The sequence below is a fragment of the Trachemys scripta genome, chromosome 1, assembly GCF_013100865.1.
Source record: "Trachemys scripta elegans isolate TJP31775 chromosome 1, CAS_Tse_1.0, whole genome shotgun sequence".
In the NCBI taxonomy this organism is placed as follows: domain Eukaryota; kingdom Metazoa; phylum Chordata; order Testudines; family Emydidae; genus Trachemys; species Trachemys scripta.
Genome location: NC_048298.1, coordinates 211,870,764 through 211,897,989, shown reverse-complemented (window position 1 = coordinate 211,897,989; position 27,226 = coordinate 211,870,764). Strand labels below are relative to the sequence as shown.

The following is a 27,226-nucleotide window of genomic DNA, read 5'->3' as shown; positions in this document are numbered from 1 at the left end:
TTCATCCACAGTGTATAAAGATAAGCATGTGCATAAGTCTTTGCAGAATTGAGCCTGTGTCTTTGATCTAAAAAGGCTGATCTTGTGTTCATGAAAGCATTTTAATTTCCACATATGCAGATTTTAACTTGTAGGTCACACAAAGCTAGTAAAACAATGGAACATCTGGTAAGTTTTACCAGATTGTATTTTTTTTTTATTCCGGTTTAAAAAAAAGAAAAGGATTACATCAGTTTCTGACAGTTTCTCTCATGTAGTCACATATGCTGTTTGCCCCCAAAACCAACCTTTGTTACAATCCAGGGCAAACATACTTGACTTTGTTATCACGGGCCAACTTTCAAAGGATTATGGCTGAAAATGTTGGCACTGTTTTGCAAAGCTAGCTCTTCTTTCATGGAGTGAAGTAATAATAAATGTTCATCCATTGTTGAAGTGAACCATTTCTTGGGCACTCTTTGAATAATGAGCCAAATGCTAAAGCTTATTGGGGGGGAAAATAATGTAGACAGTTGCTGTTTTTCATGCCTATCAAGATTTATACTATGGAAAACAGACAGTTACTGTGAAAATGGTTTTGTTATGCAATGTTTAATCGATTTTTTTAACAGAAACTTGTTAGGCTTAAATGTTTTGCTTTATTATCTTCCAGTCTGTTCCTTTGAAAACTTGATTTTACTCTGTACTCCAGTTTGCTGAATAAGCTTTTGTATACTCTGTGCTCCCATCTGTGTGTCATATTATAGATTTGGATCCATATGGAATGTAAATCTTGTTCTGGCCTAAATCTGAGTCTAATCCTTTTCATAGCTTTTGTAGAAAATGAACTTCCTCTGCACGGTGTCAAGATTTCTGAGGTCAGTACTATCTGGATATTCTCCCAATTTTTTTAACCAGTTAAAAAGTCTTGTATTGTTATGCAGTACAAATTAATTGTTCTTGTATTACTGACCTATAATCATCATGAGTGTGGTACCTCATTACTATTTTATTTTCTGTAAAAATGTGTGTTTGGGGGGGGATGTATGGATTCCTTTATTTTAATTACTTTATATTGGCATTGTAACACTATCTGATGGAGCCAAGGATTGTGAGTGTTGTGAGATGTATTGTTATGAAAGCAATCATAAGCGATTTAAAAATAATTAGGAGCTAAGGTACAGTGCCCAAATATTGGAGAGATTGTTATGACAGAGATTGTAAAGGAGGTGGAAAATACAAGTATCTTCCATTAAAAATTGTATTTATTTATTTTGGATATCCTTCACTTGTTCCTTTTAGACCTAAGGTTAAGTCAGTTACTTAATTAAGCAATAATTAAGGGGGAGAGGGATAGCTCAGTGGTTTGAGCATTGGCCTGCTAAACCCAGGGTTGTGAGTTCAATCCTTGAGGGGGCCACTTTGGGATCTGGGGCAAAATCAGTACTTGGTCCTGCTAGTGAAGGCAGGGGGCTGGACTCGATGACCTTCAAAGTCCCTTCCAGTTCTAGGAGATAGGATATCTCCATTATAAAAATATATAAAAATGAGTCTAAAAATTCAGTCATTGGTTTATTTATTGTAAGTTATTTTGGGATTCATTAAGCATTTTCTAACAAGTCATTTTTGGTATCAAGCTCTTCTGCATTATTTTGTGGCATTTTGCATGGTTTGCTCCTCAGTGGAATGTTTATAATTGTCACAATTTTTCCCATGCCTATTTCCCTAGGAAGCTACAACCAAATAATAATTTCCATATTCCTTGGAGGGCCTTGAACAGAAAATGGAAACAAACTTTACCTTGATTTGGTAGAACTATAACAATCCTGGTTTTGTATACACATCTGTGGGAAATCACTGTACATGTAGCTTTTTCTTTTTTATAATTATACTTTAATCAAGGATGTCACATAACTCTCTTCATGTTAATAAAATAATTACAGTGCAGAGACTCAAACAAAATATTATAGGCTATAATCAGGTAATGATATGGAAAAGCATCCTAACCACATGTGTAGATTTTAAAAGTTTTAAGTAAGTTTGTTCGCTTTGTGTATCTGCATGCGTGTATCAAGGAGAGAATATACCCCAAACATGTGATGATGATGGGCAATCACTTGTTACTGAGTATGATCATCTTCCATGGGAGTTATGGGTCCTCAGGTTGCTAATAAGGCCAATCCTTGAACCACAAGTTCTATTACAATAAGGGAGATGTTTTCAGGCTCAGCAGGAGGCTGTTGACCATGACTGGAAGCCGGTCTCTCCTTCCTCCTGCGTCTCTTGTCCTCTTCAGCTTGTTGGTGAGCAAGTTCAAAATGCAGGGGACCATCACGTAGGACTTCACTCCATTTTAAGCGATCCTGGGCAAGTGTCTCCCAAGTGTCAATGTCAATATTACACTTTTTTAGATTGTCCTTCAGCAAGTCCTTATAATGCTTCCGTTGTCCACCTATGTTGCGGTGCCCTTCTTTCAGCTGAGAAAACAGGACCTGTTTTGGGAGGCGATGGTCTGGCGTCCGGACAACATGACCAGTCCAGCAGAATTGCTGATGGATGATCGTTGTCTTGATACTGGTGGTCTTTGCCTCTACCAGAACACTAATATTGTTGAACCTGTCTTCCCACTTGATTGTCAGAATCTTACAAAGGCATCATTGATGGTGCCTCTCAAGGACTTTCAAGTAGTGTCTATAGGTTGTCCAAGTTTTGGACCCATACAACAGTGTTGGGAGAATAACGGCTTGATAAAGAAGAAGCTTGGTGTCTGTTCAAATGTCGTGATCTTCAAAAATGCTGTGCTATAAACCAGAAAAAGCTACACTGGAATAGCTTAGGTGATGTTGAATTTCTGCATCAATATCTGCCTTGGTGAAAGTTGACTTCCAAGGTAGAGGAAATGATTGACATTCTCCAGTGCCACTCCATTGATTTTGATAGATGGGGCATGTAATACTACATCTGGAGAGGGCTGATAGAGCACTTTAGTCTTCTTGATATTAAGAGTGAAACCATGACATGCATAAACATCGGCAAACACATTCAAGATAGTTTGAAGATCTTTCTCATTGTGGGCAAAGATTGCGTTTTCATCAGCATAATGAAGTTCCACAATATATGTTGTGGAGATCTTTCTCTTGGCTTTCAGCCTGCTAGCCTGAGTAAATGATTCTGTAAATGATTTCAACGCCAGCTGTAAACTTCCCAGCAATTAGGTAAAGAATGACGGTAGTAAAAACCACAAACATGGTTGGAGTAATGATACAGCCGTGTTTAACTCCTTTTTGTACTTCGAAAGGTTCACTCTGGGAGCATACTTTACTGACTGAGGGTCATAAAGTTGTATTTATCTTAGGAGGACTATTGTCTTGTACACTTTATGAAACTTGCCACGACATGGATAATATTTACTATCCACTTCAATAGCCACATAAAAACAAATGTTCCGCACTGTTCCATCACCAAGGAAAAGAGCTCAGCAAGGCTACAAAGGAAGAGAGAGGTTCCACTCACTGCTACTTCTTACAGAGAGGGTCCTGTAGAACAGGCCAAAACAAGCCATCATATAAAAATATGTCAGTGCTGAAACTTGTATGTGCAGGTGGAGCTCAGGAAACATTTTCTAAGGCCTGGTCTACACTAAAAAGTTAGGTCGAAGGAAGGCGCCTTAAGTCGACCTGTTAATGTATGTGTCTACACTACCAGGTCCTTTACGCCAACCAAAGTCACCTCTAATGTTGACTTCTGTAATCCACCTCTGCGAGAGGCATAGTGCTTAACTTTGATTTTCATGGATGAACTGCGAGGTAGTGCAATTTGACTTAATTGGCCTCTAGGTGGTGTCCCACAATGCTCATCTGTGACCTCTCTGGAGATCATTCTCAACTCTGATGGAAATGGGGTGGGAGAGGAATGGTGGTGTGAGAGTGAGAGATAGATGTTATTAAGGCTTTAGCCAGTTATTCAGCTGCCTCCAGGGGAGCCAGTGGAAGGATGGAGGTAAACCATCTTGAAAATCTGGTTTTTCTGGTTCCATTTTTGACTGAGGTTAACTGTATGGTATACAGCAGCACAACATTATGTGTATTCTTGTCAATGCACTGGGTGCGCAAAAGTATTCATTGCGTAAGTCATCTAAAAATGACTAAAATTCAGGAATAACTTTAACTTAATTTTATCAAGCATAGGTATTTCATTACAAAAGAGGGAGTGTGAAAGATTCTTCCAATTCAAACAATTACGCCTGAATTTAAGGATCATGTTAGACAGTTTCTGCCATCTCCAGTATCATAGTTTGTATCAGTAGTTCTCAGCCTTGCCAGACTACTGTACTCCTTTCAGGAGTCTGATTTGTCTTCCATATCTCAAGTTTCACCTCACTTAAAAACTACTTGTGCAATAGGGTGTTCACACTTGCAGCGGTATTCGGAGTGGTGCACTCTGGGCAGCTATCCGACAGAGCATCTCTTCCTCTTCTGCCACTAAGAGTTGTGGGAAGGCGGAGAGGGTTGCGGGGCATCCTGGGTCCTGTGCCAATGCCCAGTGATGTATTGCTTCGCATCCCAGAAATCCTTGTGCTTCCATCCGCATTTGGTGCCGTCTTTCAACAGTTTGTGTACTATGTGCTCTGCTTCTTCGGTCTGCAGGAATGGATCCCGCACTGTTGACCAGTATGCTGCTCACTCTGACTAACATGTCACGAGTGGCAGTGGAGTTTTTCCTTAAACTACAAAGACAAGAGGAGTGCAACATCGATCTTGCCACGCGTAGTAGCTACAACATGAGATTGCTTGTGGTATTCACAGAAGTGCTGACCACAGAGGAACGCCGCTTTTTGGGGTTGGGAAACAAGCACTGAGTGGTGAGATCACATCGTCATGCACATCTGGGATGACGAGAAGTGGCTGCAGAACTTTTGGATGAGGAAAGCCACATTCATGGGACTGTGTGATGAGCTCGCCCCACCGTGCGGCGCAAGGGCACAAGAATGAGAGTTGCCCTGACGGTGGAGCAGTGCGTGGCGATTGCACTGTGGAAGCTGGTTACTCCAGACTGCTACCGATCGGTCGCTAACCAGTTTGGAGTGGGAAAGTCAACTGTTGGACTCGTGTTGACGGGAGTCTGCAGGGCCATTAATTGCATCCTGCTCCAAAAGACCGTAATTCTGGACAACATGCGTGACATAGTGCATGGCTTTGCACAAATGGGCTTCCCTCATGTGAAAGAGTGATAGATGGCATGCATATTCCAATTCTGGCACCAGAACACCTAGCCATCAAGTACATGAATCGGAAGGGGTATTTCTCTATGGTTCTCCGGGCGCTTGTGGATCACCGTGGGTGTTTCACGGACATTAACGCAGGCTGGTCTGGAAAGGTGCATGACACATGCATCTTTCGGAACTGGCCTGTACAGGAAGCTGCATGCAGGGATTTTCTTCATGGACCAGAAGATCACCGTAGGGGAAGTTGAAATGCCCATTGTGATCCTGGGAGACCCTGCCTACCCCTTAATTCCATGGTTTATGAAGCCATACATGGGGCACCTTGACAGCAGCAAGGAGCGGTTCAAGAACAGGCTGAGCAAGTGCAGAATGAGTGTTGAGTGTGCTTTTGGCCATTTAAAGGCCCACTGGCGCTGCCTATATGGGAGGCTGGACCTGGCCAATGACAATATTCCTATGCCTATAGCCGTGTGCTGTACGCTACATAATATTTGTGAAGGGAAAGGTGAAAGCTTCACTCAGAGCTGGACCATTGAGGCTCAGCACCTGGAGGCTGAATTTGAACAGCCAGAGACCAGGGCTATTAGAGGGACACAGCACAGGGCCATAAGGATCAGGGATGCTTTGAGGCAGCAATTTGAAGCTGAAAGCCACTAATATTTGTTTCTGTGCTCAGGAGTGAAGTGCTTGTAATGCTATGAGGTGATTGGGATTGGTGCAGACCATGCACTATGAAGGTTTAAAATAATTGCCTGTTGCTTTACAGGGCTCTGTTTGCTTTCAATTAACAGAATAAAGATGGCTTTCAAACCAACACAATTCTTTTATTAAAAAACAACCACTGGAGGAGAGAGAAACAAAAAAAAACGTATCAGCAACGTGGGGGATGGGGGAAGGGAGGGTCCCAGGAAGAGGTGGGATGCCGGGACTGTTAAAGATTTGCGTATGTCCAGGGATCATATGCAACCTTGTCCTTTGGAGTACAGTGCAGCGGGTACTGTACTTTAGCAGGCCTAAACTGCAGAGGGACGGGTGTTGAGTGCAGTGGGTACTGGGAGTCCGCAGGGCTGTACTGTGATGGGGCAGGAGTGGAATGTAGTGGGTACAGATTGGAGCCAGGAGGTTGATAAGAGAGTGTTGGTGGTGTCTGGGGGGGGGGGCGCATGGGAAAGAGTTTTGCGACAGCGGCTACAGAGCAGGGCGGGCGTGGAGCTGCTCTGTTTGCAGTGCTAGTAGCGTCTGGAGCATATCCACTTGGCGCTCCATATCGTTTAAGAGCCGCTCCGTGGCTTCGTTCTGGCGCACCACATTCTCCTTTCGATCCCTACTCCACATCCGCCACTCCTTCAATTCTTGTTTTTCGGCCGTGGAGTGCATCATGGTGTCACGTAGAAAGTCCTCCCTAATTCTTCGTGGCTGCTTTCTAATTCTGCACAGCTGTTCAGCTGGCGATAACAAAGGGGGAGGCTGGGCTCCCAAGGTCCGATCGGTGAAGCCAAAATGCAACATTTTACAGAAGATTTGTGTGTGCTTGTAACACACAGACCACTGATTCAGTGATTTAAAACACAGCCACTATTCACATACCTCTCACTAACTGGCTGACCCCAGGCAAGCACACATGAACCACAAGCCTCCCAAAATGGTGAGTAGCCGCAGGGGCTGGGGAAATTAGTGTTCCAGGACCGTACTGTACACTGGGCATGTGGCTCTTGGGGAGAGCCAGCACTGTAGGGGGGGCCTTATAATCATTCCTATCCCCACACTTTCCACAGGCTGTGTTCATTATGGAAGATATCTCACTGCTGAGGGTGAGCAGGGAATCAAGGGAGGGTCTTCTCCAGACTGCGGCTTCTGCCCTGACCCTTATGCGGCTCACCTGTGTGCAGCAATGGTCCCCCTCCACCCCCCCCACCCCCAGTGACAACGGAGTGGCGCGGGAAAGTTACCCTTAATGGGGTGTGAAACAAAGCAGCTCTGCCAAAGAACCTGTGGCAGCGGATTGCCCAGTATCTCCATGAGAGTTTCTTGGAAATCTCTGAGGCAGATTCCCGTGAAGTGAGGGAGTCAGTCAACATGCATTTGTTATATATTGTTGTTGTTGTTTTTTTTTTTTTTTTTTAATTTATAGATGCCTTAACTTCCTTTCTACACCAGGTCATTTTTTTAAAGCAATATAGCCACCTTCCTCGATTGTGGCTTTTTGGGCATCTAGTAAAGTGTTCTTAAACAATTCTCAATTATCATTAACATTTTTCTGATTAAATTCTTCCACCTGATTGGGCTCATAATTGTTTTCAGCTTTTTGAAATTTGTTATATTTATATTAATTTCACAAGTGTGTGTGTGTTTGTATAGAGAGAGCGAGAGAGAGCTTTGTGAAATTAATATATATATAAAAATTATATTTGGACCTTATTCTGTTTTCACATTTGCAGGGCTACCCTCCCCTGGGAAGCAGAAGAGTGAGCTGGGATGTGGGGGAGGATTGTGTAGGACCTGGGGATGTGTGCAGCAGGACCTGGAGTGAGGAAATCAGGGATATGTATAGGAAAACTGGGATGGGGTGACCCAAGTGTGTCTGCTGAGGCATCTGCATTTGAAGGGCTGCTGTTTCTTCTTTGCACTGTTGGGAGCCAGCACTTCAAGCAGAGATCGCCTTGGGTCTGCAGCACTAGGCAGCAGCACAGGGTTGGGGGTCAGACTCACTCTGTGACGACAGTGTGGCTCATCAAGGTCTCCCTACCATGTTGCTGCCTCAGTACCCTGGGGACCCAAAGCAGCAGCAAATAGAAGGTCATCAAGTGCTGATGCCTTGATGAAGAGATGCTGAATCTCCCCATTACTACTGATCACCTGTACAGCCCCAGTCCCCTTAACTAGGTCCCCCAAGACCCCAGCCAAAACCTTCATCCTTCCTCATAGTACCCCAGGACACTGTGCAGAGTGCAGCTCCTCTGGGGAGAGGGCCATCATTAGAGCAAAGTTGCTCTCCCGTCCATTTCTCCGCACACAGGATGCTCCCAGCTTTAGTCCCTGTGCAGGCCGGAGGCCCCTGATTCCTGCTGGAAAAAAATGTGAAAATAAGATGTGGTCAGTTATAAAAAGTAAACCAGAAAAGTAAATACATTAAAGTAAGGTAATGGCAAACTTTCCTTGATTAATTGCAAAAATACAGCTTCAGAGTCTCCACCTCCCTCTTCATCAGATAGCCAAAGGAAGGAAGCGTCTTAATTCCTTGATCACAAGATGGACTTGAGCCAGGCATCTCAGAAGCTAAGAGGAGGAGAAGAAAGCCAAGGCTTGTTCAGCCAGAGCAGTAGTCATGTAGGGTTAGTCTACGTGGGTGATTCATTTCAGACTAATGGCCTTTTTATTTATTTATTTATTTTTTTAATTGAAAGGGGCTGTGTCCACATGATGCAGTTCTTCTTTTGAACTAACTGGCTAGTTATTGTGAATTGGATAAATCCACTTTGGAAAAAGTTTATGTGAATGTAGTTCTATTTTGAGTTAACTTTTCAGTCCTCCCACTGGTATAGAACACTGCATTGCTTCACACCAGGACTGACCTGTCAGTTTACCTGTGTGTACTGTCCTGATGACCGAGTGTTGCTATGACGCAGGGAGTCCCTCAGTTCAGGTCACTCCATCTCAAAAAAGATGTATTAGAATTGGAAAAAGGCACAGAGAAGGGCAACAAAAATGATAAGGGATATGGAACAGCTCCTATATGAGAAATTAAAAAGACTGGGACTGTTCAGCTTGGAAAAGAGATGACTAAGGGGGGATATGATTGAGGTCTCTAAAATCGTGAATGGTGTGGAGAAAGTAAATGAGGAAGTGTTGTTTTCTCCGTCACATGACACAAGAACCAGGGGTCACCCAATGAAATTAATAGGCAGTAGGTTTAAAACAAACAAAAGGAAGTATTTCTTCACACAACTCAGTCAACCTGTGGAACCTGTTGCCAGAGGAAGTTGTGAAGGCCAAAACTATAACAGGGTTCAAAAAGGGATTAGATAAGTTCATAGATGATCGGTCCATCAACAGCTATTAGTCAAGATGGTCAGGGATGCAACCCCAGGCTCTGGATATTCCTAGCTTTTGATTGCCAGAAGCTGAGAATGAATCATTTGATGATTGCCCTGTTCTGTTCATTCCCTCTGAAGCACCTGGCTTTGGCCACTGTCAGAAGACAGGATACTGGGCTAGATGAACCATTGTTTTGACCCAGTATGGCCATTCTATGTTCTCAGTGCTAACTGGCAGAGGGCACACCATATCATAACTCACATCAGGCCTGACGTAGTCGTTTCCCCAACACACTGTTGTCATATTCTGTATGTAAAGGTGTAATTTAAAATAGCATATGCAGACTGGTAAGACACTGGTCATTAACATTACTCCATGTTGTACGTATGGCAGTGTGTAAAGCGTTATACATGCTGGAAATATGTTCTTAAAAGGTATTTTGCAGGCAGTGCATCTACCCCCCAACCTGTCCTAGACAAAGGAATATTGTTTTGCCTGTTTTCCTGTGTCTCCAATGTAAATTGAGCCAGGTAACAATCCAGAGGACAAAGAAAAATACATCTACATATGAAGTAAACAAAGCCATAAAGCTAAATGAGCAGGGGAGAAGACACTTAATGATCATGACAGGGGATGGAGCCTGCACCCCCAACAAGCATTCCTGGCTCTTGAAATAGGGACAGTAGACTTTGGGGAATTATAAGCAGAAGCAGAGAGCCATTTTAGCATCCATCATATAGGAAATGAAGGGGGAGCAATACCATTTGAACCCATAAAAAGTGGGTCGTCTTGGCCTGAAAACTATCGGTGAGAAACCTGCATAGGCAAAGATTGTAACTTGCTGAAGTTAAGTTTTAGTAACTAGAAAGCATGTTTTGTTTTGTTTTGTTTTGTTTTACTTATAACCATATCAGTATCTTCTGGTCTTACTTATTATCACTTAAATATCTGTTCTTTGTTAATGCATTTATTCTTGTTTTATTTATAGGAGCATAAACTCTGGCTAGTCAAGTGTAAAAGTATAATTAGACAGGCCAAAAAGGAATTTGAAGAACAACTAGGAAAAGACACAAACTAACAGCAAATTTTTTTTTAAGTACATCAGAAGCAAGAAGTCTGCCAAAAAGTCAGTGGGGCCATTTGACAGTTGAGATGCTGAAGGAGCACTCAAGGAAGACGAGGCCATTGCAGAGAAGCTAAATGAATTTTCTGCATCAGTCTTCACTGCAGAGGATGTGGGGGAGCTTCCCACACCCGAGCCATTCTTTTTAGGTGACAAATCTGAGGAACTGTCCCAGATTGAAGGGTCAGTAGAGGAGGTTTGGGAACAAATTGACAAATTAAACAGTAATAAGTCACCAGGACCAGATGGCATTCACCCAAGAGTTCTGAAGGAACTCAAATGTGAAATTGAAGAACTACTAACTGTGGTATGTAACCTGCCAGTTAGTCTCTCTACCAGATGACTGGAGGATAACTAGGGTAACGGATTTTTTTTCAAAAAGGCTCCAAAAGTCAATCCTAGCAATTATAGGCCACTAAGCAAATTGGTTGAGACTATAGTAAAGATCAGAATTATCAGACACACAGAGGAACACGATATGTTGGGGAAAAGTCAACATGGCTTTTGTAAAGGGAAATAATGTCTCATCAATGGATAGAGGGTTCTTGCGCTTTCAGAAAGTCTGTGACAAGATCCCTCACCAAAGGCTCTTGAGCAAAGTAAGCAATCGTGGGATAAGAGGGAAGGTCCTCTGATGGAAAAGTAACTGGTTGAAAGATAGGAAACAAAGGGTAGGAATAAATGGTCAGTTTTCACAATGGAGAGAGTTAAATAGCTGGGTCCTGCAAAGATGTGTTCTGGGACCAGTGCTGTTCAACTTTATTCATAAATGATCTGGAAAAAGGGATAAACGGTGAGATGTGAAAGTTTGCAGATGATACAGAATTACTCGAGATAGTTAAGAATGCTGAGTGCTTACTCTGAAGAAAGTCAGTGCCTTGTGTTTGCACTGATTCGGAGATAAAAAGCCAGCCTTATGGATGAAATTAGTTTGGATTAGTTTTCCACAACAGTTAGTGTACACAAACCTGGAAAACCCCCACCATGTAGAGAAGCCTTTAGGAAGGAAAATGTTAATGTACTGATAATTTTCCTTTATTATTCAAGTCTACTGTTCTGATCCATCTTTGAGGACCAGGGATTCACTCTTTAATTACTGTTTCCCCTTATATTCTATAATAATTAAAATAAATTCGGAAAACTAATTACTCATTTATTTCGTTTGTTAGTACTAGTGAAATCTAACAAAAAAAATCTCCCTTGTTGCTATTGCTTTAGGAATACCCCATTCTGGTGGTTTTCCCAGGCGGTCAAGCTTACCCATGGAGTGATGGGTCAGGTTCCGTTTTCCTTTTTGCACTCAGATGGTAAAACCTCAGCAGGATTGGGAGACGTGAATCATCATTCAGTTTATCAAATAAGTTGTGGCTTCCCTGTTCACCCCTAGGGAATGTGTCTTCGTTCTAACCTGAAGATCAGACTGAAGTCTGTTTTGGGAGCTTTTCTGAATTTCAGGTTACATCTGCATAGCAAAAAAAAACCCCATGGCAGCAAGTGTCAGAGCCTAGGTCAACTGACTTGGGCTTGTGCTACGAGGCTAAACATGGCAGTGTAGATGCTTGGGCTGGAGCCTGGGCTCTAAAACCCTGCAAGAGTGGAGGGTCTCACAGCCCAGGCTCCAGCCCGAACATCAACACTGCTATGTTTAGCCCCACAGCATGAGTCTGAGTCAATTGATTCAGGCTCTGAGACTCACTGCTGTGGGTTTTTTGGTTTTGTTTTGTTTTGCTGGGTAGACATATGCTCAGTTTTGGTCTGCATTTCAAACTTGCCCATAGAGAATGTTTGTTTACCTGAAGGCCAGGTGAACCGAATGAGGAAAAACTAAATTTGTCTTCTCCATAGACAAGGATGTTGAGGTCTAATAAATAGAGTAAGCGAATTTGCACTAGTAGTTTCTAACTTGTGTGTGTGTTTGAGAGAGGAGTTTAATTTCAAGCCTGGCTAACTTTTCTCAAAAATAATTTGCTGCAATAGTTTTAGGATATTTATGATTTTTATTTTGTAGTTAGAATGATTATCTGAATTATTGTTGGACAAAGATAGTGAAAATTAATACCTCCTATTTATAGTGCAGCTTTCAGCCCAAAGAGCTTTCATAGACTGTTTGCTAACAGGGATCGTTTCATCTACTAATGAAATGCAGTCACCGCTTGGGTAGAAACATGTTAACTATTTTATAGCAGCCATGCTACACTGCAGTGTTTTTTGAAGGAGTAATAAATAACTACTTATCTATTTTTAAATTCAGGGGTATTCAGGTATACAGAGTGACCTGAACTGGATTGCTCACTTTTAATAAAGCACTGCAAACAGACTTGAGAGTTTTTAGTTCTAGAAGACTTCTCTGCTTCAATACTCAATGCAAGTTTCCTAAGAGGAAAGAGTGAGAAGTATTTTACAAAGTGTGTATTTTTTCTCTTTTAGATCACAGAACTTTGTGGGGCAAAACGTGTGGGTTATTTTGGTCCGGCTCAGTTTTATGTTGCTTTGAAACTAATTGCTGCAGCGCAGTCTGGCCTTCCAGTACGGATAGAGAGCATTAAAAGTGGTAAGTAGCTCACATTACTTGGTGTGCTACGAGCTTGTTCTTTAATTTCTTTACCATTCATTGTACATTATTTGCTTCAGGTAGTTTTTCTTCCAACCTGTTTGTAAAGCAAAATCCTATTGATTTATTTATATATATTTTAGGGGGAGGAGGGGAAGACGTGAAATGGTGAAATTAGTTTTATAATCCATAAATTATGGGTAGAAATTTACAATGAAATTCTTGGGTTCTATGTGCAAAGTTGTTACATGGATAGAAACGTACAAATTGCTTCTGCATCCGTAAAAGCATTATAGAAATAACAGGACAGTTGACAATCATCGTTGTGGGTCCATTTTTGCCACCCTGACTCATGCTGTGTGGTACTTTAGGCTTAAGTTCTGCTCAGGCTGATCTCTGCAACTACATGGAGCCCTATTGAAGTTGGGGCTCCTTGGGAACACCTTGCCAGAGTGGGGCCTTTCTTTGCAAGTAGACCTGTTGAAATGAATGGGTGCAGGTAGCAAAATCACTCCCTGTGTCAGTAAATGTTACAGCAGAGGTTCTCAAACTTCATTGCACTGTAACCCCCTTCTGACAACAAAAATTACTAGAGGACCCCAGGAGGGGGGACCAAAACCTGAGCCCACCTGTGCCCTACTGCCCTGGGTGGGGAGGGGTAAAGCCCAAGAGCTTCAGCCCCAGGCAGGGGACCCTGCCACCCAGGACTGAAGCCCTTGGGCTCTGGCTTTGGCCCTGGGTTGTAGGGCTCGGGCTTTGGCTTCAGCCTTGGGCCCCAGCAAGTCTAATGCCAGTCCTGGCGACCCCATTAAAATAGAATTGCGACCCACTTTGGGGTCCCAACCTACAGTTTGAGAACTGCTGTGTTAAGAGTGTCCATTAGAGATTATTTCAAACAGATTTGCTGTTCGGATTCCATTGTAACTTGATGTTAAGTACAACCTCTCTGCGGAAAAAAATATTTTTTAAAAGAAACTTCTTAAAAATCCTAAGTGGATGGGATGGAAGAACATGTTTACTGGTGAGAAACTAATAGCTCATAAATGAAAGTAATTAGATCCATTGTGCCACCTGCACTGCCAGCCCAGAAGCAAAGGATTTAAACTTCAAAGTGGGCATCTCAAATTCTGATCCTCTGCTGGGCCTATTATGTCAGTTTAACATAGGCTAGGTCTACACTACGGGGCGGAGGGGGGTGGGATACGCAACTTCAACTATGTGAATAGCGTAGCTGAAGTTGCGTATTTTAGGTCAACTTACCTGGCTGTGAGGACGGCGGTGAGTTGACCACTGCTGCACCACCGTCGACTCCGCTTCCGCCTCTTGTCACGGTGGATTTCCGGAGTCAATGGCAGAGCGATCAGGGATTGATTTTATCGCGTCTTCACTAGACACGATAAGTCGATCCCCAATAGATCGATTGCTACCCGCCGATCCGGCGGGTAGTGAAGACGTGCCCATAGAAACTATGTAGTGACAATCCAGTTTAGCACAGCTTTTGCTGAACTCCCACTAACCAGGGATCCATCCAAAGGCATCTGTTGTAATCAAGTGATTTTAGTGCTAAAATGTAAACTGCTTCAGGTGGAATAGGAATTCCAGGCTCTTATTTCCATAGCTATCTTGTGCCATTTTGTCATTCTTGATCCTTCTATTTGAATTAAATATTATTCTTGAAATCCTTGAAAAGAACTCACTTGGGTATCAATCAGAATCAAGGCATTATTAATTAGGATAGGTTTTCAGAGTTGAACTAGAGGTATCAAGGTATTTATATTGATGTGGCAGAAATAAGCCTGAGAAACGTATAACATGGTAGTGCCATGTTTCAAAACCCTACTGTATATGTGTTTTGTAGCTGGATCACTGATTTGATTCCATTTTTACTTACAAATTACACTTTAATTTTTTAAAACTATCCCCATGACTGTGTGTGTGTGCGCACGTGTGTTTTAATTTGCCATTATACCTTCAAAACTGTGTTTGAAAGAGATCCCAGTTTTTAGCCTTTGTGATCTTCCACCAGTAAATCCAGAGCACTACGTTTATTGAGACTGGTGATGTGTGTTTGCATGTTGGACCCAGTTCTTCCTGCTATCTTTGCTATTGCATCATTGTGAGCCAGCAGGAGAGTGAAAATTAAATTGTCAAGAATCTTATCTAAAGCACTTTTAAGACTAAATATGTTGTTTGATCATCAAGCCTGAGAGCTGGGATTTTCACATTGCTTCTGCATTTGTTTTGAAGGATTACATTTAAAAAAAGAACAAAAAAACAAAAACAAAAAACCCAAACCAACAAGTAAACCATAAATCTGGGGACATTATTAAATAGAAATTTTTGGGGAACTTTCAGTCAGATTCCTGCTCTGTCTATCCTAAGCATCTTTTTAGGACAATCAGGTTAATTTTAGAAGAAACTAGCTACTTTAGCAATCTGAATCAAGTGAGATTCAATGTGTATGTTTCATAAATACAGCAGCTGGAAATACCGCATAGATGTGAACGAACAATGGTCTTTGGATTGATATCCCACTTAATTGCTGAAATGTTTCCAGGTTTCAAAAGCACTAATTACATTGTCCCCAGAAACACAGTAGAGCTGTTGGAATGGATGAGTGATGTACAGCAAAAGTAGATTGATTTAATAGAAACAGCTGTATGTATAAGTGATTATAAAGATCCTATCGTGTTTTACTTGATTCCAGGAGCCTTTATTCTGTTTCTTTTGTTGTATTGATCTTATAACTCACTATGTGGAGAAGTGGAAGTTTGCAACAAGAAGATGATAAATTTCCTTAGAACAGTATTGGATTTTTGGATGATGCATGAGGTTATAAGTGTCACTCTTCAGTTCTTCTGAGCTATGGCAAATGGTAGCATTTCTGACACCACAGTCTTACTAGGCTTTGAATAGGTCTATTTAACTCGGTGCTTTTTTTCTGTTCTAGTGACAGCATGGAGGATACAATGATCTTGCCCTAATAAATTGATTGCTCCCATAGTTTCTTCTGGAAACTACTTGTAGACAACAATGAACAACATATGTAATAGTGCTGGCTAGGTTAAGACCAGAAATAAGTTTGAGACTTGGCTTCATACTGTGAATGAGGCACCTCTCTCTCTCTCTTTACAGTAATAAAGTATGTGCAAATCTCATAATATTTGCTATTAAGACAAAAATAATTTCAGACGTTCCATAGGTTATTTTTTTGTAATTCTTAGTGCTATTTCTTATTTTATAGTTCAACTTTTCATTGGTTTTGCACTGCGATACTGCTTCAAAGAATTTTAATATACTGTAGTCTCATTTGAACTTCTCTTTCTTTCTGTTAATGAAGAATTGCCTCTTCCTCGGTTTATGGCACTCAAAAATGACATTGAAATGAGATATGGAAATGCAGCAGAAATACACGGAGTTAAATTTCAGCTTCCACATCCAACCTTGGAAAAAAATTCCTTCAAAAGATCAGATGAAGGGGATAAAAAGGTAACAAGGCTCTATTTAAGGCAAATATGTTCGTGTATAGTGCAACTTTAGGGTCCAATCCTGCAAACAGTTACACTCATGGATGCTTATTCCATTAGTTCATAGGACTCCATGCAAGGTTAACTCTATATATGTGAATAATTGTTGGCAGGATTTTGCTCTTATTTTGATATTCTCTTGTACCAACTGTATCCCAAGAGGATTTTATTTACAAGAACTTCTATAGAATTATGTATTTCACCTATTATCTATCTATAAGATTCCAAGATTGTAACTCTGTCTGTCAGTGTGAAGCCTAGAATGTCTGTTAAATCAGTGTAATGGGATGGAAATTGCTACAAGCATGTTCGAGAGCTCTTTTTGTTTAGAATATCACCAGGTTCCATCATCACTGGGATACATGGTCTGTTACCATCCAATTTTTAAATTCTCATCCATTTTAACAAATTACATTAATTGTATTCAGCTATAATAAGGCATGTGTCTATGCTATGCCAAGAGACCTAGACCATTGTGATATCAGAGGTAACTCAATCAATCACCACCATTACTCTAGAGCAAATTTGCATGCAACAGTTTCATTGGTTGTGTGAGGGAGACTGCACAGATGGTGGATCACTTGGTTCAAGTGCTGCAGTTCAGCCCCCACAGAAATCAACATAACTTGCCCAGTGTCACGGACACAGAGGACTTGTGCTCTCTCTCGGCTCCGTATGGTCCCTGGGAGGAACCCCCTTCAGTGTGCCAATCCTTCTCGGGTCCACTCTCGGGGGTTAAGCTGTAGGCCCCTCCGCCTCCTGGAACCTCACTTCTCTGAGCCTTCAGCATGCCTGTCTCTCAGCGTGGGCCCCCTCGGGGAGTCCACTCGCTCTGGACTCCTGGGACCTCCATTCCCAGAGGGAATAATGCAACCCTGATCTCTAGACTGGAGTGACTCTCAGCCAGCATAAAACAGGAGGGTTTATTGAGCATCTGAACCCAGCACAGGAAACTCTCCAGGTTCTCAGGCCTAGCAACCCTCAGCACAGTACATCTAGGTCTCTCCTGCATCCAGATGGGCTCTGGCTGCTCCCTCTCCCCAGCCCAGAAGCCCCCTCCTTCCAGCCGATCATCCTAGATCATCTCCCCCAGCAGCTCTTCCCCTGTGCTTTGTCTTTGGTCCCAGATAAACAGGTTGCCTGGGCCCTCTCTCTTCCATCCTTTGTTCCCCACTGGCTGGAACCAGCTGGTCAGGTCACCGGGGTCCTCTCTCAGCCCTTTGTCCTCCCACTGGCCAGAACCTGCTGACAGCCAAGCTGGGGTGGGCCTCCTGGTCACCACGGTCACTGGTCGCTAGGGTTTCCATCTCCAGGCAGTTGTCTGGGGTCCTGGCTGCTAAGCGAGGTCACACTTGGTTCTCTGTAACAACAAACCCTCTCCCACTACCTCGTTAAGCACACAGGGTAACCGAGACCCACACAGTATCCATGCAAAACACTAAGAACATCCCGCACTTAATCACACCCAGCAAAATGCACACATTCTTTCTCCCCCCACCCATATTTACCATAAAGTCATCACTGTGGGTTATCGCTCGTTAGAGCTGTAATATTCTTTGCAAATGTTTCAGAAACTTTGCTTACATAGTTCAAAGTTGCTGTTTTTTAGCGGAGGAGAGAAGGATGCAGACGGGAAAAGTAGAAAACTGCTTTGGTTTAAAAAACAACAACCAAACTAATGAGTCTCTATCGTAAGTACAGTCCCTAGTGACAACATAATTAATGAAAAGAGTGATGCTGGAAGGCTAAGAGAATAGACAGCCCTTCATGACTCCTGTCAAGCTGTCTGGAGTGGCTCAAGAGCGTGAGTACCAACATTAGGGCAGACTGTTAAGAAGCAGGATACAAACCCCAGATTGGTTGTGTTCTTAGTGTATGTGCAACGTGCTCCAGGTGGCACATGACCAGGATTCATCCCCGAAATTGATCCATTGGTTGGATCGTTAACTTCCCTGCCCTGGGATGCTTACTGATGGGGAGTGCAATGTGAACGCAGATCCATGGCCCCCAGATTGGTTGTGAGTTCTATAATTAGATTTCACCAACTAATTATCAAGTGTGAACTCCGCAGGCATGGAGTTAGACAGTCCCCTTGGGTACTCTGATCGATCTGGCTACCCAGATAGTGATAGATGGTCCCTAACTCCAAAGATCACAGCAGTATCCAAGTTAGTTCCCTTTCCAAAGGACCAGTCACTTACCATAGGTCAATTGCACCTTAGATCTCACACCAGTGACAATGCTTGTGGCCAATCCTATGATAAACTATCTAAAGAATCATTAACTAGGAAAAGGAAATGAGAGTTATTTACAAGGTTAAAAGCAGATAAACATACAGTCTTAGGTTCCAAAAGGTGATAGAAGCTGGTGTAATGTGCAAACTCTGTATGTCCTTTAGGGCTAACCCAGGCTAAGCAGCTGGGATCCCTCACTTATGCTTAGAAATCTTGCCCTCCTAAAGTCCTAGCGACATAGAGATACAGTTCTCCTTGTTAGGGCCTTTTATTCCTTGCCCTTTCGGGTTGCAAGTTCAGCTGCTGGGAGAAATTCAGTTGCATATCTCCTATTCATGGGGGGAGGAGAGCAATCAACAAAATCTTTTGTCTTCTGATGTTCCCTATGGTTTGTTTGGTGTTTATGGGCCGCCTTTTGTTGGGCAGGAGATAATACCTCCTGTAGTATTTCACACTTGGTAATGCTTCTCTCCTGGCTGGTGATTTACAGTTACAGAGCAAACACTTAAATATTACCTTATGACATTGGATACAGATATAACAACTGAGATTAATGCATGCAGTAATTTGCAAGCGTTCTGTAAAGTCTAAACACTAACCACATATTTATAACTCTAATACCTATTTTAACAATACTAACACACAGGTGAGCCAGACCGGTTCCAGTTATATATTTGTCGGTCTCCAGTTGAGGCCTAGGGTCTTGGCATGAGCTGGCAACTGGTCTGCCATCGTCACAACTCCTTGTTTTTGGGTTGAGGAAACCTAGAATCATAGAATATCAGGGTTGGAAGGGACCTCAGGAGGTCATCTAGTCCAACCCACTGCTCAAAGCAGCACCAACACCAACTAAATCATCCCAGCCAAGGCTTTGTCAAGCCTGACCTTAAAAAACCTACCATATTCTTTCTCCTCTAATCTCCTTTGAGGTGTTATACCAGGCTAGTTCTAGAAATCCACCCTCAGGGAAATATTCTTCCAGTAATGAATCCTGTTGCCGCTCAGATCTTCTGAATTCCCAGTTAAAAATAGCTGAATCATAAAGAGATTCATATTGTCTGAATCTATAAAAACTGAGAATGAGTGTGATGCTTACATGCTTATAAAAACAAGCAATCTCACAGCTCCTGTTATTTGCATGACCCTTTCCCTTGCCTGACATCATCTCATCATGTATCATGTTTTGTGCTGTAAGCTGCTTGGGGCAGTGTATATATCTGTAGAGCACATGCACACTTATGGCACTGCCAGTATTAGTAATAACAAACTTGGTCTGAGGCTAACCATTATTAATGAGTTAATGGGGCATGCACATATAGAATAATGAAATTGGAAATAAGATTGCAAATGTCTGTTTTCTGTGAATAATTCCATTCTAGTAGAGCATTGCCACCAAACCTATAACTCTTCCTAGGTGACTTTTATTGCCTTGGTGTTGCAAGTCATATTTTTTCTGTTTATATAGTAAATTATTGTCTTCTACAAAAGCTCAATCCTCAAGGAAAAAGGAAACAAACTCCAAGTTAGATCTGACAACATCTACAAATCTACTTCCCACAAAGGCAGTTCACAGAATATTTAAAATAAATCTTTGAATTGGTGCTTTTAGTTATTTTTCATTTTTTGCCTTCTTCTAAAATGAAAAGTTTTCTTAAATGGGGAATGAATTCAAACACCTAAATACAATATGTAAATCCAAAAATACCCAGTAATAATAAGATTTAACAAAAATATTTCTCCAGACTTATATGCAAATAAAATGTCTTAGAGTTCATTCTAACCCCTTCAGATGAATATGGCTGTATTTTACCCCCAGAACAAGGCTCAACATCAAAGCATCATTTTGCCATATTCCATTTATAATCACGTTTCTTTTGAAAATAGGGGCAAGAGTATTTGTCAGTTATTACTATGCCTTGCACATCATGCTGTATGTGATTGAACTGGTATGCAATATTACTCTACCTATTTCTGTAGTCACCTCAGAATTCCACTTTGTTGTTTCTGAAGCAGGAAACCAAGTCTCCTCCCATGTCACCAATGTGTTCACCTCCTGCTTCTCCATCTAATTACCAGAGAATACCCTTGAGTTATGGCTATGGCAAGTCAAGGAGTGGGCTTGAACAGCCACATGGAGGTAGGATAAAATCTGGGATGCACAAGTCATACACTGTTGTTTTTTTCCCTCCAGTGCCTTCACATCTCAAATACAATTAAGGAATCAGCCTAATAATGTCTGGACTTAATTACATCTGTCTTTTAGTAAATGAGCCGACCATCTTTTTTTTATTTTATGCAGAAGCTTTGCTTTCTGATTATTTAGTCCTCTCTTCCTGTTTGCTTTCCAGTAAATTAATTATCATGTGTAGATTTGTGTGCAACTGTTGACAAATTAATGCTAATTGCCACATTTTTGGCAAGCCTCTGTGCAATATATGTTAGTGATTGAGTACTGTGAATGTTTCGGTGCATAAGCATGTTTTTTTTAATATTAAAAAAAAAACCCACTCCTGATTTCAATAACTGCTGTACTAGTTTTCAGATTTACAGTGAGGCTTTGTTTGCAAGAATAACAAGGAGTCTAGTGGCACCTTAAAGACTAACAGATTTATTTGGGCATAAGCTTTCGTGGGTAAAAACCTCACTTCTTCGGATGCATAGAGTGAAAGTTACAGATGCAGGCATTATATACCGACACATGGAGAGCAGGGAGTTCAATTGGCCCTGTCAACACTGGTCCTCCATTTGAGAAGTAACTCCCTGCTCTCCATGTGTCAGTATATAATGCCTGCATCTGTAACTTTCACTCTATGCATCCAAAGAAGTGAGGTTTTTACCCACGAAAACTTATGCCCAAATAAATCTGTTAGTCTTTAAGGTGCCACCAGACTCCTTGTTGTTTTTGTAGATTACAGACTAACACGACTACCCCCTGATATTTGTTTGCAAGGGAGAACAATGATTTTCCTGGTTACATAACAAAAATAACAGTAAGGCATGAATGTAAAAACCCAGTGTAATGGGAACCCAGAAGAAAACAAATGACCACAATTTAGACACTTTGGGCTTGATCATGCTGCCATTAAAGTCAGTAGCATAACTCTCATCTGAGTAGTTGGAGGATATAGGTTTTTACAGGTTACTTTGTAAGTTGTGTAGTGGAGTCTGTTTTTTGGGGCAGGAGCTGTCTTTACTATGTCTTTGTACAGCACCCAACAGAATAGGGCGCCAGTCCTGACTGGGGCTTCTAACAACTGTTGTAATATAAAATGATAATTAAAAATGATAGTGAATGACCAATAGATACTCTGTCACAGATAAAGCATAAAATCTATCCTCATTTCTTCAAAGGAACTAGACAGCTGATGTGGGTAGAGCTGGTTGGGAATCTTCTGCCAAAACTATTTTTTGTTGGAAAATTCTGATTTGTTGAAACTGAAACATTGAATGGGTATCCAGTTAGACTAGAAAGATTTATGAGATCCTGGGTAGAATTTCTGGACAAAAGCAAAGAGAATGCTACCCACCCCAGAAGAGCCAGTTGGTTGGGGCACTCACCTGCAATGTGGATGACCCGGGTTCAAGTTGCTGCTCTGCCTGTTTCAGAGTAGGGACTTGAACCAGGGTCTGCCACATCCCCAATGAGTGCCCTAATCACCAGGCTATAGAGTCAGTCTCTGTCACTGGCCTAGTGGCTATTTAATAATAATCTCTCCAACAAGAGAGATTGAGAGAGACCCAGCCCAAAATAGCCAATAGACTAGTGGCCAGGCCATTCTCCTGTGATGTGGCAGACCCACATTCAAGTGTCTGCTCCAAATCAGGCAGGGTCTCTCACGTCCCAGGATAGTCCTCTAACCATTTGGCATTTCTTGGGTGGCTGGCTGGGTGGCTGGCTGGCTCCCTTTCTCATTCTCTCGTTTTCATTAAAAAAAAATAATAATAATTAAAAGTCTTGGTTTTGTCCTGATATGGAATGGGAGAATTTTCTAAATCTTGGAAATGTTTGTGGGATAGGAAAACCATTTCTCATCCAACTCCAAGTGTGGGTACCATGAGTTTACATGATCTCTGTGAATGAAGAATGGGATGTATTGGTTCTTCAGCTGTTGTCCTCAGTTACAAGTGACTAAACTAAACTGAGCTCTTATAAATTTTTTTAATTAAGTAAAATTTGTGTTGGTGGTAAACATCAGTGGTCTAATGCAATCAAATGGACTTCTAGTTAAAGGTTCATGTTAGTACTGACTGATAGTCACTTGTTAGCGAGTAGACTGTCATCCACATTGTTAGTTATCCACATGAAAGTCATAACAAAGCAGTGATTTCTGATATTCAAAATAAGCACTGCAGGTGGAATTCCCTTCCACTGTACCAACATGTGCCCTGTCCAAATCAATCAGCCACAGGACAGTAAGGACATATCCTGGATTACAATTCTAATGCAGTGCACTAGGAATTAATGTTAACAGGAACTGTAAGATTACCAGAAATAATGATTCTGTTTTGTATGGCACAATCCATTATATTAACGTACTTCTCCCCATCAGATTGCAGGTTCTTGTAATGAGTGCTGAATGTCCCATGCTCTATTGGCTTACCTTGCTTTGAACAGTAGTTTATACTCCAGTTTATACTTTCAGCAAGGTGCTATTCAAAATGAGCAAGGGTTGTAGAATTAAGTCTAACATGAGTGTCAGATTCTTCTGAAAATTAATACAGTAGATAAAATAAATAAATAGGATATCTCCATTAATTTATAATTTATCTCCTAGAACTGGAAGAGACCTTGAAAGGTCATTGAGTCCAGCCCCCTGCCTTCACTGGCAGGACCAAGTACTGATTTTTGCCCCAGATCCCTAAGTGGGCCCCCTCAAGGATTGAACTTACAACCCTGGGTTTAGCAGGCCAATGCTCAAACCACTGAGCTATCCCTCCCCCCATTAAGATGAAGTTGAAGATGAAGATGATAAAATCCTGTGAGGCCGTGAGCTCCTTGAGCACTAAAACATGTCCTCCAGAAAGGCATCCAGTCTGAATGTGAAGACTCTTAATGTCTTCAGATCAAGACTGGTTGCCTTTCTGGAAGGTATGCTTTAGTCAAACACAAGTTATTGGTCTCAATACAGGGGTGACTGGGTAAAATTCTATGGCCTGTGTTAGGCAGGATGTCAGACTAGATGATCTAATTGGTCCATTCTGGCCTTAAAAAAAAATACAGGAATCTGTTAACATTCCAGTTTCATTGGGGCCTGGAGGGGCCTACCGAGCGTTGGGTTTGTGTATGCGTGTGTGGTGTTAACCTTTTTTGTACTGTTTATACTCGATGTGTTGTTCAGAAAGTAGAGATCCCGGCTCTTTGAACATTCAATTTTTCCCCGCCCCTCTAAAGTAGAACTTTAGCGGGGCATTCATGCATTTTATTTTTTTGATAGTTTTTGAAAGTTCTGTTGCTGGTAACCACATAGCAACGGAGCCCCGTGCTCAGCTTCCAAGTACTGCAGTGTATTTCACAACTTCCTTCCTGTCTTCTTTCTGACATTGAAACATATTTGTAAGGGAAAAAACTAGATACCAGCACAGGATAAGAATAGATATCAATACTAGGGGTTAGAAACATAACTTTTAAAAGGAAGCTGCTTTGTAACCTTAGTAAGAATTTGAGTTTCCTTGATTTTCATTTTTCAGGTGACTCTAAAATTTTGTATATATGATGCTGAATAGCATTAGGACAGTGCTACAGTTTGAACAGTTGAGCAGAAGAAGTTGGATTTCAAAATAACAGATTTGAAGGAGCGCTCCAGCGTGCCCTCCTTCTATGTCTAGTTATTTATCTTCATTTAAAAACAGGATTGTTCTTAAATTACGCAGATGGAATGGAAGTCTTCTCACCTTAGGAAAATTGAAATTATTGTTGATTTTCTTCGCTAACTCTAGTCCAGATTCGGAGAGGTGCTAAGCACCTGCAATACCATCAGGATCAGGCCTTCTCTGTTTTGAAATATAAATTTGGGTGTTAAAAATAAAAGATATATTCAAGACTAGTGGCCTATTGATGACTGGCAAAAAAAATCAAGTTTGGAATTTGCTTGTCAATCAAATATTTCTCAAATCAAGAAGTGATTATTGGGTGTGTTAATTTCTGAGGAAATTAACAGTTCTAATACCAGCCATTTCGGTTGTTTGTCATACTATTCTGCTGCTGTATTTGGCATTCTAGTTACTCTTTTGCCTCTTAATGTGCACTGGACAAAGCTAAAGGGTGGAACATTTAGACATTGCCAAGTGCATAATTGTTATAGCTCACTTTAACTATTATTTTCTTATCTGTATTTGTAGCACATACTTAGGACCCTGGAAATCTCTCCTGTTAGAGCCCTTTTCTATTTCCACTCAGCCAATGCTGAATTTACCTGAAATTTATGGGACTATTTTGTTTAAAAGTAACTTTGGTCTATAGTAACTTTTCTCTGCAAAGCATCTGTTTTTGAATAAGAAAATAATTATTGATGTCAGCACATCTCCTAGAAAAGGGTGTCATTGCTGTATAACAGAGTAGGAAGCAAAAAAATTCGGGTTTTAGGAGGCTCTAAAAGTAGGAAGCGTATTGTTTTTGTTTTCAATGTTCTGGCAATTAAAATGATCAACAACCAAAAAACCCAGGTATTTAGGATCCAGAGAATTTTCTGCAGTCAAATTTCAACAGTTTTGTTACAGATCAAATCAATGTCTAATGCTCTTCCTTGACGATGTCCTCTTTAAACAAATTAGATTTAAACAATAAAAAAGTGAAAAACCTAAATCTCTTGAAAATGACAGTTGAGAATTCACTACATTCATTAGTTAGCTCACTTACTGTAATAGTTTATTTTAGGGCTGCTGCTCGTTGTCATGTAAATATGCATTTTAACAACTGTTAAAGCAATTAATGCCAATCTGATAGGATGAAATGACAACTTCTATTGTTAATGCCTAAATATTAAAGAAGAGAAACTATGATATAGGAGGAGAGCACGTAATTAGGGCTTTGGGTAAGGGGACAGAATTAATGGTAGTACAATAATATTAAGCTTAATGAACCTCTGTATTGTAATGCTTAATTTCCACTTTGAGCTTGCGGAACCTTATTGATTCCTCTGATTTTTTTTCTTTAATTTTCATAGTTTCTTATGAAGCTAGACATTCTACACACCAACAAGATGGACCAGCAACGGGAAATTATGGATCCAAATCTGCACTTGTACATTCCTCTCTTAGTCGGGTAATGAATTGCCTGGGGATTAAATAAATAAATAAAACAAAAAAAGAAATGCATGAAGTTCTACTTCTTGTCAAAGTGACTTCTCATTTGGGACACTGCTTGTCACTGACACATAAAACTTAGGCTCTGAACCTCTAGTGGTGCTTTTTGAAATAAATGGGGATGTTAGTCCCAGTAATGTAGACAAGTTCCATTTTGAATAAATCAGGACCAAAATCTCCATGCAGTTTTAGCCGAGTAAAGTATTCTTCATTATTTTCACTTTATATAATCTTCATTTTGTTTCTCTTCTGCAAAGGTTTCCTCCTCGTCTCTACTGCCAGGCAAATAGTCTTTATTTTGCAAGTAAGCACAGAAAGGAAGACTGTGGGGTTCAGTTAAGCCCAAATTTTGGTTTTGTAAAAACTACATTTTACAAAGCTTAACTTGAATACAAATGTTTTCAGAAATTTAAATATAAAAGTTCTTCCAATGATTTGTTTGTTTGTTTGTTTAAATAACAACACTCCCCTCTGGTATTTGCAGCTCATTGATTGGTGAATCCTTCTAGTGTAGGAGAAGTATAAAGCAAAACTGACTAGAAAGCAAATTGAAAATGAGTACCGGTAATTCATTTTCATTGTTTAAGCTGAGTGAAATTCAAATGTAAGCAAACAACATAAATACTGAAAAATTAGATTGAGATTCTTAGATGATCAGAAGTGAAAGAATTTTAAGCTATTAATAACACAAGAAAAACATCTTTAAAATATATGAATTTAATTGAGATTTTTTTTCTTGATCTAGTGTTTTATCCCTGAGATACTCACACTGCCATGACCTGATATCCAGCTCCTGTGCAGGAAATGATTCAAATTTGTAGACCCAGTTTATTGTCTCAATCATCCCAATTATGATAAAGAAGATTAGGTGGGATGTTTTGTTTGATTTACTTGTACTGGTCCAGCGTTTCTCTGCTGGCTTCAAAACCATAACTCTGCAAACTTTCCAAGTTGTCTATTGTAAATTTCCTGTTATGGAAACAGATTTTTGGTCTAAGGTAAAATCTTGCCATGTTTACCAGCAGAACTGCTTTTATTTAAATGAAAGTGGCTGTTTTTTTTTACTGTGCTCTCACTCTGTCTACCCCATAACATAAGAATAACATGAGGCATGGATAGATGATTAGGGATGGAACGGGTTTTTCAAGCAGAGTCAGTTCCCCCCCCCTCTGGCCCATGTCTACTTAGAACTCAATGGACTGCAGCTCCTACAAGAATTATTAATCTTTTATATCTTGCCATATTGATTAG

At 40.9% G+C, this 27,226-nt stretch overlaps 1 protein-coding gene across 9 annotated transcripts in view; it reads left to right on the top strand.

Annotated features, from left to right (window-relative positions):
• Nucleotides 1-734: 734 nt before the first annotated feature.
• The window catches only part of REPS2 (RALBP1 associated Eps domain containing 2), a 113,310-nt gene continuing 86,818 nt past the window's right edge, over nucleotides 735-27,226 (top strand). For 2 of the 9 annotated variants that reach the window (XM_034756118.1, XM_034756109.1), the window contains exons 1-5: nucleotides 743-857; nucleotides 12,789-12,912; nucleotides 16,253-16,401; nucleotides 20,684-20,810; nucleotides 25,837-25,934. In XM_034756118.1, coding sequence (XP_034612009.1) covers nucleotides 759-857; nucleotides 12,789-12,912; nucleotides 16,253-16,401; nucleotides 20,684-20,810; nucleotides 25,837-25,934 — 597 coding nt within the window. In that variant the 5' untranslated portion in view covers nucleotides 743-758. Of the gene's footprint in view, nucleotides 858-12,788; nucleotides 12,913-16,252; nucleotides 16,402-20,683; nucleotides 20,811-25,836; nucleotides 25,935-27,226 lie in introns of all 9 variants that reach the window. The other 7 variants (XM_034756180.1, XM_034756170.1, XM_034756161.1 and 4 more) reach the window with 7 other exon arrangements.